Here is a 13,337-nt window from a genome sequence, read left to right as displayed (position 1 = left end):
GACGGAGAAAATGAAAACATTCATTCTAAAAGATGTATGTGCCCCATGTTCATCGCAGCGTTGTTTATAATAGTCCCGCTGTGGAAACAACATCAGGGTCCACGGGTGGATGAATAAATCTAGATGATGTGGCATGGCAGAGAACAAGGGCCAGGCAGAACAGAGGACGGGGGCAGGCCAGGGTGACAGAGCCTTGGGGGTGTATGGACGAGGTCACATTAGGTCTAATTTAGAGCGAAGCTAGAGGTGAGAGTGGGGTGACAGAGGCAGAGATGGTGAGACATGTCGGAGATGAAGTCAGCCTGGGAGGGGCCTGTGTACCCCCTGACCTGGGGGCCAAACTCACCCAACTCCATGGGCCACCAGCTATCCGATGCCTGAATTGCACCTCAGCGTTATCCTGATGGGCTGGGGGTTTCCACCTGACAAGCAGCTGGTTTGCCGACTTGGACACGTTCATGTTTGCAGGAGCATCATATTTAACTGGAAGCAGAGGTGGGAGTGGAGGAGAAGCCAGCCAGTGTGTGAATTGCTAGTCCTAAACATTTTCCAAAAAAAAAATCTACCCATACCCTGTCTGGTCCAGAGTAACCAAACTGAGTCCCCCAGATGTGATTCAGGGACACCTTTGCAGGACCATCTAAGCGTGGAGATCTGTGGGTCAAAGAGTCCAGATTTATAGAGAGGATTCTGTTAGTGAAAATATCTTTATATTATCAATACTCATTGTTGGCAAAGCTGTGGTAAGATAGGCATTTTTGTAAATTGCTGACAAGCGGGTAAATCTTCAATTCCATTTTTCTAAGGGACTACTAGGGAAATCCTACAGTCATGCATAGTTTAACAACTGGGACAACTTCCGAGAAGCACATCCTACTAGGCAATTTCACCATTGTGTAAGCATTTTAGTGTAACTACACAAACCTAGCTGGCACAGGCTACCGCCCCACCATCTACACGTGTCTAGCCTTGACCAAAACATCATTCAGCAACGCACAACTGTAATTTCAAGGAGCCTAACCTAAAGAAAAGCATCTAGCTTTCTTCCTACATCTTGGTTGTACCATACCTGATTCTACCTCAGGCCCTTTGCTCTTGCTGTGATCTCTGCCTGGAACACACAGTTTATTCCTGCTAAATCCTTTTGAACCTTCAGAGTCAATTTGAGCTAAGACCTCCCTGAGCACGGGGGTATCACCCCAGGTGTAACCACCATACCTTTCCTACCACTCCCACTTAAATCTGGTCTCCTTGAAGGTAGGGACAGGACCAGCATTAGGAGGAGAAAAGTGAAGCAAGGTTCACTTGCACACACAGGTTATTTTGTTTTTATCACATATTTTTTTTTGCATTAACTTTAATCTTTAAAAATACTGAATATGTTTAAAGGACCAGGGGAGAAAATAATAACAATAATGAACAACTACATATCAGGGACATTTTACAGGGGTGGAGTGGGGAATGGGATCAAAAATGGAGGTAGGGGGGTGGGGAGGCACATGGGTGATTTGGTGATGGGAAGCCTCCGGGGATTACAACGGAGATGGAAAAGGGCACAGAATGATGTAAAAATAAACTATTGTATTATTTTTAAAAATAGATTCTAAAATGCAATCCAGTTACAAAAAGTAGTAAGTATCATAAGGTTCTATGCCATAGAAACATTTAACCTAGAAATTTTGTACTATGGCAATAAATGCCAATGCAAGCCTTGAAAAAAAAATAAACAATGATGTAAATATATCTATAAATAAATAAATTTAAGTAAAAAACAAGCAAAATACTCAATAAGCTTCTCATATTGCGTCCGGAGTGCTCTGGGCGTCCCAATACAGTTTTGTGCCCTAGGGGAGATGCTCACTTGCCTCATCTAGACCCGGCAGCCTCAGGTGGCCTCACCTGTGTCCCCTAAGACTGAACATGGCAGGCAGTAGGCGCTCAATGAATCTAATGCTCGTTGCTGAGTCATGAAGACAGGCATTAAGGACACACCTGGGCCCCAGCAGCGTTGTGTATTGGGGGTAAAGCCGATGCAACCCAACTGTTCAGCGGCTGGGGCTTGGTCAGGGGATGTGGACGGCACTGCCGCACGGCAGGACAGTTCTTGGCGTGGGCATGGTCTTCATCATCAAGCCGCTTGCAGACACCCACAATCTCCCTTCCCCTCAGGTCTAGGTTTGGAAACCAGAAGCTTCGCTGGGTGACAAGGGGGCAAGAGGGAAGAGAAATAGAACAAGTTTCTGACCCCAGCTGTGCAGCGTCAAGTTAACCGCAGGCGACTTCTCTGTGCGGTTGGCAACCCGGGATTCCACCCAGAAGGTGACATCGCGGAGCACAGGTATGCCATCCTGGTCGGAGAACTGCAGCGTGGTGGCCGAGCCAGCCTTGAAGTAGCAGCAACGCCCTGGCCTGAGGCTGCAGGAAGAGGGACGCAGGCGCTGAGTCTGGGCGCCTGGGTGGGTCCGCAGAATTCCACCAGCCCTTTACTGCTCTTACTTCCCCTTACCTACTTGAAGTTTCATTTTTTTTCCCTCTCTCTTTTTCAGAATTGTTTTGTTTCGATTTTCAAGGTAGAATAGCCTTGTTTATGTTTAAAAGCTGAAAACACAAGGCAGTAAAGAGGAAGAGATTGAAACCAGTGTGAAAAGTGCTAGCAGATAGATACAGCAGTGCGCTTCAAAATTAAGAGGTGGAGATGTCACTTAGCAGAAACAAGGTTTTCCAAAGACACCTTATCTTCGCTCAGGAGTAGAGGTAAAGGAGACAGCTACAGGCTCGGGAGAAAAGGAAGGTAGAGAAAGGGAAAGCAGAAATACATTTGCAGCTGAAATTAAGAATTAGAGGCTCAATATTTTTTCAAGTTCCATTGATTTGAAAAATAGTGTGTGTTTTGGTTGAATGATCATTTTCCAGGTTCTAATGTGTTTGATGTGTCAGTAGTATCAAGCTTATTGTAGTGATGAGAAATATCAGGGTGAGACTGGAGGTACGGGGGTGAAAGAATTCACCAGAGACAGAGCAGGGAATTGAGAGGGCGGATTTATTGAAATACACTGCTGAGAGAAGCAGCAGGCGAGATGGAGAAGTCTATCTCAGCTTCAAGTTTCCTTGGTGATCAACCTGGCGCTGAGGCGCTTGGGGGACCCCAAAATGTCCCAGCGTGGGGTGCCACTGTAAGGCCAATTTTAGAATCAAAAATCAATGCAAAGGAAAAAATGAATGAATGGACAAGTGAGGGAGAGGGAGCAGATGGAAGAGGGAATAGGGGTCCTAGCAACTATCCTTGCCCACTCCCCCAATCTTCCAAGCCAGCCCCCCACCTCCTGCCAAGCACCGAGTTCCAGCCGTCCCTTCTCGAGGAGAAAACTGGATCCCCCCAAAAGCAAGGATCCTGTCAAGGTCACCCACCCGAGGGCAGGGTGCAGGGGGGAGAGCAAGGACTGGAGGGCAGGTAGGAGTGTGGAGACAGGGGTGGGGTCCTCACCAGCACCTCAGGAAGTGGCTGACCTCTGCCCTGGACCCCTCGTAGTGCCAGGTGCATTCGTAACTGGCGCTGAGTATCCGGTAACAGTTCAGATTCCTGGGGCCAGAGTCTGAGGCTGGAGGAGACCCTGGGGATTTGAAAAGGGACAGCAATGTGTGTGTGTGTGTGTGTGTGTGTGTGGAGGGGGGTGTCCCCATGTTGACAGTCCTGGAGTAAGTCTTTGTGACACCTATTATCTGGTGACCACCATAGCTGCCCGCACCCTTCCCAACGGCCCCCTGCTTGCCCTGCTCCAGCCACACCAGTCACCTCACCCGAAGTCAACACACCAGGATGGTTCCCACCTCAGCACCGGCTGTGCCCTCTGCCTGGTACACCTGCACCCCAGACTGGGCACTCCAGTTTCTACTTGAGCGTTGCATGCAGTAGGCTGGGCCATCTAGGCGTGTGAAATTACATCCTACCCTGCCTGTGCAGTAACAAAACTGTGTAACAATGAACTTCTCAGTGCATGGCCCCATTGCTAAGTGACATGTGCCTTCACAGGTGTTTACCTGTCATCTGTCCACCTCTCACACTAGGCTGTGACTTCCAGAAGGACAGCTGGGCTCACAGCTGATTCCTTCGTGTCCAAAACTGTGCCTGCACATAGTAGGTGCTCCTTAATATTTCTTGAACAGGGGCCTCCCTGGTGGCACAGGGGTTAAAGTCTCAGCACTATGAAGCTATCACCAGCCACTGCAGTGTGAGCTCAATCCCCGGCCAGGGAGCTGACACACATGCTGTGCCAGACCTCTCCTGACCCGCCTGCTGCTCCCCTCAGCAGCATATTTCAGTAGATCTGCCTGTTCTGCTCCCTGCTTTGTCTCTGATGAATCCTCTCACCTCCTGCACCTCTGGCCTATACCCCAGTTATTGTATGCATAAATAAATAAAAATAAATCTTAGAAAAACCAAATAAAGGATGAAGCATCTGCTCAACAGCAGACCCCCAACGAGGGCATCACAAGCAGAAATCTCCCAGCAGTCTGCTGGGGCTTGCAGACTCAAAATGTTTAATTGTTGCTTAGTCCCACATGGTGGGCGATCTGAACACACACAGCCCTTGACCCTTCAGGGAGGACATGAAGCTAAAGGGAGGCAGGTAACTAGTGGCTCCCAGATACCTGAGCTAAGTGAAGATGGGATTCACTGAATCCCTGGTGGAACTGAGTCACTGGGCTGAGGAAGGGGCTGGTAGGGATGGGTCCCTTAGAGCCCGGCTCTGACTTTCCACCCCACACACGCACACACTGTGTACTGCCCCAGACCTGGCTCTACGTCTGGATAGGGCAGGTCCTGAAAACAGCATTCACCGGCATCACAGGCTTCAGCTGCAGAAGCAACAAAAACATAATGTCATTCCTGCCTCCCTAGCAGCTTCAGCCTGGGGGCTCACCAAGTGACCATGTACCACCTCACCACTTTCCCATCTTCACACCTATCCACTCACCTCCCCAGATCCACCTGCCCATCACCCACCTACCCACTACCTACCTCCCACCCACCACCCACCCACCCACTCATCCATCCCTCCAACTATTCACTCACCCACCTACCCATCCACCCACTCTCCCATTTATCCGCTCAATAATTCAACCACCCATCCGTCTATCAACTAACCCATCCATCCACCCACCCATAAATCTCTCAGGCTGCTCCTCCAGAGCAAGGTGGGGCGCCCTGATTCCCTTCCTCACAGGTCTCCACCCCTACCTGACCCCTGAGGCCTGAAACCTTGCTGTGTGGCCAGCCCTGCTGAGAACTTTCCAGGCATTCATTGCATCAGACCTGCTGATCCCGTTTAGAGAGAGGAAAACTGAACTTGAAAGCCAGAGCTAGCCCAAGGTCCCACAGCAGCAGGGAGCAGAAGCCTAATCCACTCACCCCCAATATCCCCTCTGGATATGGAATGGCCCCATGTTCCACAATATGGAGGGAGAGTAGTCTCTTTTTATTATAGTATTTATATTTTATGTACATACTTGCTCTTTATCATTCTGAGAGGTAGGAAAGCTTCCAAGACTCAGCTCATTCCACAGAAGAGAAAATAAGACCAGAGAGCTGTCCATGTCTGACCCCAGAGGCCATGATCATCCATCTCCCCCTTGATGGAAGGGGAAACTGAAGCACAGAGAAACAGCACCCACCCTGGAACATGAGTCCAAGGCCCTCCACAGACATAGCTCCCCTGGAGGAGCCAGGACTAACAGAGGGGACTCACCACCCTGCCCATCGAGCAGGAGGAGGAGGAGGGAGCAGTGTAGCATTGCCACTGGGCACCCCATCGAGTCCATGCGGGAACCTGCTCTCCAGAGAGGCTTCTGGCTGCCTGCAAGGCCGCAGCTACCCTGTCCTCAGCCTGGAATACGTTGAAGCTGAGCAAGAAAGAGACTAAAAGGATTTTTAAGAAAAGGTCACATGTCACGGTCCCTCGTGGGACAAGTCAAAGTGAAAGAGAAACTCAGGAAGCCAGCCTGGTGGTGGTGACCTCATTACAGCCACAGACACACCCTGTGGTAAGGCAGAGTATCAGGATCTGGGGTCTACTTTGCTGGCCCCAGACCAAGATGGAGCCCAGGTTCAACTCTGCTAGTCCAGACCCTAAGTGGACGCCAGGGCCAACCACCAGGGCCACCTGCAGCTCTATGCCCTCGCTAAGTCTCCCACACACATGAGCTCAGGAGAACAGAGGATTTTACCTGTTCTGGACATTTCTTATCAATGTATGGGAGGTCGTTTCTGGCTTTGCTCACTCCTCATGATGTTTGTGAGGTTCCCTCACATTGCAGTATGAATGAACTATTCTCCATGGACATTTTGGGCTTTTGTTGATGGTGAGGACACAGGGTCAGAGATGAAGACCCACAGAGGCTGACAACCAAACGCAGAAAAGATCAAGTTGAGTCTAAAGGAAGCAAGGAGGTGCTTCAGGTTGCCCTGAGGCGGGCGTTTTCAACACAGGATGGTGGGCGCTTGGGGAGGGAGCCCAGTGTCCGTGAATGGCTCAGTTCACTCTTCTAACTAATCATTCTGAAGCTCTTGGTGGACACTGCACCCCTCTCCTAGTGGGCGAACCTCAAAAACATGCCGAATGAAGAAGCCAAACACAACAACCCACATGCTGAATGATTTCACTTGTTTGAAACGTCCAGAACAATCTAAAAGACAGAAAGCAGATTGGTTATTGTCAGAAGCTAGAATAGGGGGACGGGAAGTGATTGCTCATGGGGACAGGGTCTCCTTTTGGGGTGATAGAATGTTCTGGAGCTAGATAGTGGTAAACATGTCAAATATAACTCAATTGCAGTTTAAAATTATTGTATGATTTTCACATTTGAAAGAAATATGTTCACAGAAGCCCAGGGGAATGAGGAGCCAAGTGAAGACCTCTCAGGGGAAACTGAGGCCCTGGCAGGTTGGGAGAAAAGCCCCTCCTCAGAGAACCAGTTCCTGAGAAGCAGCTGGATGGTCAGGGTCAGGCGCCCAGCAAAACATGAGGTCAGAGCCATAGGAACAAAGAGGCAGTGTCCCAGGCCTGGCACAGTGGGCGTGGGGACCCGTGACCTACACAGAGCAGCCTTCATGGACACTGGAGCCCAGGCCAGGCCCAGGGGGCAGAGTGGTGGCAGGGACTCCATGTGAGGCCTGGGGGGAGGGGTAGTGACAGAGAAGCAGATAGAAGAGAGCACTGGTCATAGGGACAAACTCCTCCACCCCTTGTGGTCCTGTCCGCCGCCCTCCCCACCAGGAGACACCATCACACACTCCACTTTACAAATTGAGAACTGAGCTCAAAGGTGCCCAGACCAGCTGAGGCCCCAGCTGAAGATGAAGAGATTGATTCAAACCCTAAGATAGAGCACGCCTCAGTGAAGCTCGGCTTTACCTCTTGGGGAGTAAGTTCCATGCCCCAGGACTGCTCCCATTTCCCAACTCCACCAAGCTGGGCTCCCTTACGTCTCCCACCCCTACGTCTCCCACATTGCCCCACCCCACTAAAACTGGGTTTTAGAAACGGTGAAGGGGAACCCAGTTTCTGGAGGATGTCACCACCAGACAGTCAGTACAATCAATCAGTGTTTGGGGGGCCCTAGGGACCTCTGAAATTGTCTCACTTCTTTCCCATCTCTCTAACTTCAGAGCAGCCACTGGAAACCAATATCTGCAGCTCCTTGGCTTCAGGGCTGGGAAGAGGGAGGGAAAGAAGCTGGAAAGTTCCAAGGGAGAACAGGGAGGGCTGCCCAGATAAGGGGTTTCTTGAGTTGGGTTTATAGAATCAAAGGACTTTGCTAACAAAGGGCACGGCAGAGACAAAGGTTTGGAGAACATGCTTTGGGGACCATCAAGATGGAGATGGTTCTGTAGGAGCCAGAAGATGGGCAAGTAGACAGTGTCTTTCACGCCGCTTAAAAGGTTGGACTTTCTCCCAAAGGTTATTGGGAGCCACAGTGGTATGTAAGCTGGATCCCAGTCCCATGCAAGGTGGTGTTTCTACCCTTCTACCCTCAGGTTGACAGCAGCCCCTTCCCCCCCATCCCAAATCTTTGCACATCCACCTCCCTTGGCCTGCCTGTGGGCTGCCCTAGGACACCTGAGGACCCTTATTGATCCCTTCCAGCTGCCTCAGAAGCCCGACTTGTATATACCCTCAGGGCTGTCCTACTTTCACGTGCTCACAAAAGGGGGGAGGGCAGGAAAGCAGGAAGGATCTGGTTACTGGGCCCCCCGGAAATCCTGAGAGGAGGAACCACAGAACTTCACCCACTCAGCATTTGCCTTCTTCCTGGGGAGGATGACTTTCAACTTTAGCCCAAGGAGGACTGAGCTCCCCTCCAGGTGGTGAAGAGTCCCTTATACCCTAAAGGGGCATCTAAAAAGGATGTCGAAGTATGAGTAGGAGTTTCAAGAAGAAAATCTATTAGGTCATTTAAAAAACACACTTATAGGTATTGTTCAGCAATAAGGACGTTTTCCATCCATTCAGGCAGGACTTTCTGATGCCCTCAGAGGTTCACTTGAGGATGTTTTAAAGAATACATAGAACAGTACCAAGAAAAAAACCTTATTTCTCCAATAATCACTCTCCTGATGCCCTTCATAGAAACATTTGAGGAGGGTTTTGATGGGATGGATACATAGAAGCAAGAAAAAATTCTATTTGTTCATTCAGAAACTAATGTGACCTGATGCTTCTCAAAAAGAATTTGATACAGATTTTGAGAGAGTCATAGGAGTTCAACATGAAAAAATTTCATTTATTCAGTCAATAAACAAAACTTTCTCTTACCCATTTAGGAAGGAGTTATGGTGCAGGAAATCTCCAGATGGGGTGTGGCCATTAGATGCCCTCTGATGGCTCCACTTTCAGCAACTCCCTGTTTGCCCAACCCATCCATCTCCAGACCAGGGAACAACATTTCTACACCCAGGATTCAAGCCAAAATCCCAGGAAAACTGATGTTTGGAGCTTGAGTTATATGTCCTCCTTGAACCAATCGTAATGGCTGAGGTAAACTGTTTGGTTGGACTACACCTCCACTCCAGTTTGGACTACAGGAGAACTTCTAGGCAGGAGTAACCAGGGACATTAATAGTTGGCCATTATGGGGCATACAACATAAAGGGGTATGCATCGTAGAGTATACATCACCTGGAGTATGCAAGCCCCAAACTGAAGTCCTTTTAATGTAGGGTCGTAGATAAAACACAAGATGCCAGGCTAAACTACAATTTTGGAATAACAACATAACTTGTCAGCATAACTTGTCTCAAGTATTGCACAGGACAGATGCTGAAAAACCATTCACTGTTCATCTGAAAATAAATTTAATTAGGCGGCTGTATAAATGTGCTGTGACTGAACATAATAAAGCTTCATAGACTGAGTATCTTCAGCAACAGAAATTTAGTTTCTCATTGTTCTGAACACAAGAGGTGTAGACCAAGGTTTCACTCCTTGTAGCTGGTTGTTTTCTCCCTGTCACTTCTAGTATCTTCCCTCCTTGCATGTCAATGTCCTGGTCTCTGTTATAAAGATACCAGTAGATAGAGTTAACATGCATCCATGTGACCTCATCCATGTTACTTTACTTCTTAAAAGCCCTGTCTCCAAATCCTGAGGTATTAGGTAGGGGTGAGGATCTTACGAATTTTCTAAGAACACAATTCAGCCCATGACAGTGGCTGTTTTAGAAAACAGACTGATTGTTTTTTAGAAAACTAAAACAGCTTCACAACTCTTAAGTGTCTACCAAGATAACTGAAAGCATATGTCCACACAAAACTTGTACTTCAGTGTTTGTGGCAACGCTGTTTACTACAGCCAAAAAGTGGGAAAACTCAAATGTCCATTAAAGGATGCATGAATAAGCAAAATGCGGTGCATTCATTAGAATATTGTTCAGCCAGAAAAAAAGACAGAGGTTCTGGTATTTGCTACAAGGTGGATGAATCTTGAAAATATGCCAACTGAGAGAAGCCAAAAACAAAAGGTCACATGTTGTAAGTCCAGGACAGACAAATTCATAGGCACAGAAAGCAAATAAGTGGTTGGCAGCTGTTGGGGAGTAACTGCTCATAGGGGTGGAGTTTCTTTTGTTGGTGATGAAAATATTCCAAAATTACATAGTGGTGAAAATTGTTTAATTCCATGTATGTGCTAAAAACCAACAAATTGAACTTTTAAAAGGGTAAATTTATGGCATGTGAATTACATGTCAATTTAAAAGTTTTGCCCTGAGTCCTGTGCTTTTATGCTTTCAGTCTGGTTACTATAACTTGGTGGGATACTGCTTCACAGGAGTTGGGCAGAGGAAATGCCTTAGAATCCCCTCCAGCTTTAGAACAAATCCTTTAAAATGTCCTCCCTGGTGCAGCACTGTGAAGCTATCAGCAGCAGGTCCCCAACCCCTGGGCAGGGAGGTGACCCACATGGCGTGGCACAGCTGCCTTGTCTGCCTGCCCGCTGCTCCCCTCAGCAGTGTGTTTTACCCCATCTGTCTGTTCTGCTCCCCACTGTTCGTCTGGTGAATCCTCTCACCACCCCACACCTCTGGCCTGATCCCAGTTCTTTATGCACAAATAAATAAATCTTTAATAAGATGAAATAAAATGTTCAGGTCAAATAATGGGGCAGCAAGGAAACTGAAGTTGAAGGGACATAGTACTCCCAATGAAAGAGAGAATGGGTGCCATATTGGAACTTTGGGCTATTTCCACGCTAAGTCTCCCTTCTGCAAGGTGCAGCTTAACAATTGTCATCAGATACCTGTGAGATGAGTTGGTTGTGAGATACTTGGGCAGCTATCCAATTGACACTCAGTAAAGGCAGCAATCCTCAACTCAAAAAAAGGAACTGGTCACTCTAGTGGCCAGCTATTCTTATAAATAAAAGTTTTATTGGCACCAGACCAGAATTAGCAGACAGCAAGAGAGTCAGGATCATGAAAGGGCAGAGTCTGACCTTGTCTTAACATTTTGATATTTAGTGCATTGTGAATTTTGCATTTGTTTGGATTTTTTAAATACTGTGTTAAAATAGGATGTATCTTAGTTACTGAGCTTTGGGGGAATGGGCTTAAATTTTGCGTGGTCTGTTGTGTGTGCCCGTGGAACACTGATTAAATTCTCTGCGCCTCAGTTTCCCCATCTGCAAAATGGGGATGACACTACACCCTTATTGCTGGAAAGATCACAGCAAAATGTTTACTTCCAGTTGTCTCTGGTGGGGAGGGGCCTGAAAGGGCGGAGCCAGCTCCCCCATTGGGGGCGGTCCATCCAAGCGAGTTTCCGGGGATGGGTGGGGCGGAGCTGACCAGCGCAGCCAATGGCACGGGGGGGCGGGGCCCAGAAAGCCTGGGCGGGGCCGGGGGCGGGCCTGGCAGCACGGACTAGCGGGCCATGGACGAGCCGAGTCTCCTGCGGCGACGCGGGCTCCAGGTGAGGCCTCTGCGCGGGCGGGGAGAGGGCGCGGTCGAGAGGACCTGGCCTGCCTGCCGGGGGCGGGGCCTCGGCGGCCAGGGGAAACTGAGGCGGAGGGCGAAGCGCGCTGCGATTGCCCCCCTCTGACCCATCCGCTTCTCAAAGTGCTTTTTGCCTTATGGAAAAGGGTGGGGGGGGGTCTCCATTTGATATATGGGGAAACTGAGACTCCAAGCCATAACGTGGGAGGAAGGCCGAGGACTTTCCTGTCCCCTTCAGTTCCTCTGAGCTCTCACCATATGTTCATCATTTTATTACTTTCTGTTGCCCTCATATTAATATTAATTAGTGTGTGCTAATACCTGCTTGGTGCTTTCGTTGCGCCTCAGCTCACCACTAATGCAAGTGAGGAAGTTGAGACTACCCAGGCACCCATATATCAGATGAGGAAACCGAGTCTGGGTAAGCCACTAAACAGAGAGGTTGCTGTGCAGAGACTCACTCCAACGCCTTTAACCAGCTCTCTGAGAGCACAAGCCCCGGCCAACTGACTGTGGGGGGCACAGTAGCAGGCACCCTTGTTTCTCTAAGCTTCAGCTACCCGATTTCTAAGGGTCACACTTTTCTGACTTCAGATCCCAGGAGAAGCTGCATGGGTGTGAGGGCATGTAGAGGCCAGTATCAAACCCATGCAGATTATAGCCTGTGCATGGGCCCTGAGCTGCAATTCCTTTGACCTCTCTGGGCCTCAGTTTCCCCACCTGTGCAGTAGGAATTAATCTAACAGTTTTCCTCTGGGACACAAACCACACCCTTAAGAAGCCCACTGCTAGGTTACAGGTAGGGAACCTAGGATTTATCATTTACTCTATGAGTGCCTGCTGAGTACCTCACGCTGTGGGGTGCTCCCCACCCTCTGGAGCCACCCTGCTGGACCTCCCATCCTGTTGGGGGAAATAAAAACCTGAGCAGCAGTGACCCCATAGAATGGGCAGCTGCAATAAGGGATGCTCACAAGTTGCCTGAATCAAAGGTTATTTGGTGGTGTTGGGGTAGAGGAAACAGCCTTGGGTGGCACGCCAAAGGTTCTTCGGGAAATGAAATAGGCTAAGGAAAGCCAGAACATAGAAACAGGCTGGAGGGGAGGCTGGAGACAGAAGGGGAAGACGAGCCTTGTATCTAGAATCTCAGAGAGCAGCAAGGCAGATCCCCCCCTAAGATGTGGGGCAGGGGACAGGTAGAGGGCAGGTGGGGTACTAAGACCAGAAACAGGAGTGAGGAGCTGGATGTAGAGGAGGGGGCAGGGCAGGACTGTAAGCAGTGGAGGGGACTGGCCCCTCCCTGAGCCCCACTTAGACTCCAGCCCCGCCCTCAGCCTCTTAAAATAGAGAAACCGCCTTCGGGTAGGCTCATGGGGGCGCTGCTGACGTCAGAAAGTGGGGGCCCGTTCCCTGGGGAGGAGGAGCCTTTTTCTTGTGAGTCCCACATTACTAAGGGAGAAACTGAGTCTCAGAGAAGCATATCCACTGTGCAGGTGTCACAGCATGTGTGTGACAGTCGTATTGGAATCTAGGGGTTCTTGCTCCAGCACCTGCTCCAGACCCACCCAGTGTTGGCACATCTCCATCCAGGAAGGTGGAGAATCTAGGGATGGCCTAGATCAGGTGGGACATTCTGGATGGGGGCACAGCATGTGCAGAGGCATGAAATTATAAATGTAGTATGAGGACATTAGTAGCTATTTCTTAATACTGGAGCCACAATGCAAAAGGGGGTCTTCTGTTCTGGGACACTGATTTTGAAGAGATTGAGCTTTCTCCCTGGAGTAAAGGACCAAGCAGTAGATAAAGAATAATAATAAAATAACAGAAGTAGAGATAACTGCTCACAT

The 13,337-nt window shown here is 49.1% G+C and overlaps 2 protein-coding genes across 3 annotated transcripts in view; one reads left to right on the top strand and one right to left on the bottom strand.

Annotated features, from left to right (window-relative positions):
• The window catches only part of IL12RB1 (interleukin 12 receptor, beta 1), a 23,266-nt gene extending 17,473 nt beyond the window's left edge, over positions 1 to 5,793 (bottom strand). The window contains exons 1-5 of the mRNA XM_012728928.1: positions 5,748 to 5,793; positions 4,795 to 4,857; positions 3,485 to 3,599; positions 2,246 to 2,415; positions 347 to 483 (exon numbers count right to left, since the gene is read on the bottom strand). Coding sequence (XP_012584382.1) covers positions 347 to 483; positions 2,246 to 2,415; positions 3,485 to 3,599; positions 4,795 to 4,857; positions 5,748 to 5,793 — 531 coding nt within the window. The remainder of the gene's footprint in view (positions 1 to 346; positions 484 to 2,245; positions 2,416 to 3,484; positions 3,600 to 4,794; positions 4,858 to 5,747) is intronic.
• A 5,609-nt stretch (positions 5,794 to 11,402) lies between these two features.
• MAST3 (microtubule associated serine/threonine kinase 3) overlaps positions 11,403 to 13,337 on the top strand; it is a 35,516-nt gene continuing 33,581 nt past the window's right edge. For both annotated transcript variants that reach the window (XM_012729001.1, XM_004688618.2), the window contains exon 1: positions 11,403 to 11,464. In XM_012729001.1, coding sequence (XP_012584455.1) covers positions 11,426 to 11,464 — 39 coding nt within the window. In that variant the 5' untranslated portion in view covers positions 11,403 to 11,425. The remainder of the gene's footprint in view (positions 11,465 to 13,337) is intronic.

The sequence above is a fragment of the Condylura cristata genome, unplaced genomic scaffold (genome assembly GCF_000260355.1).
Source record: "Condylura cristata isolate star-nosed mole 26May11 unplaced genomic scaffold, ConCri1.0 scaffold00024, whole genome shotgun sequence".
Lineage (NCBI taxonomy): Eukaryota > Metazoa > Chordata > Mammalia > Eulipotyphla > Talpidae > Condylura > Condylura cristata.
This window is presented reverse-complemented; position numbering and strand designations above follow the sequence as displayed.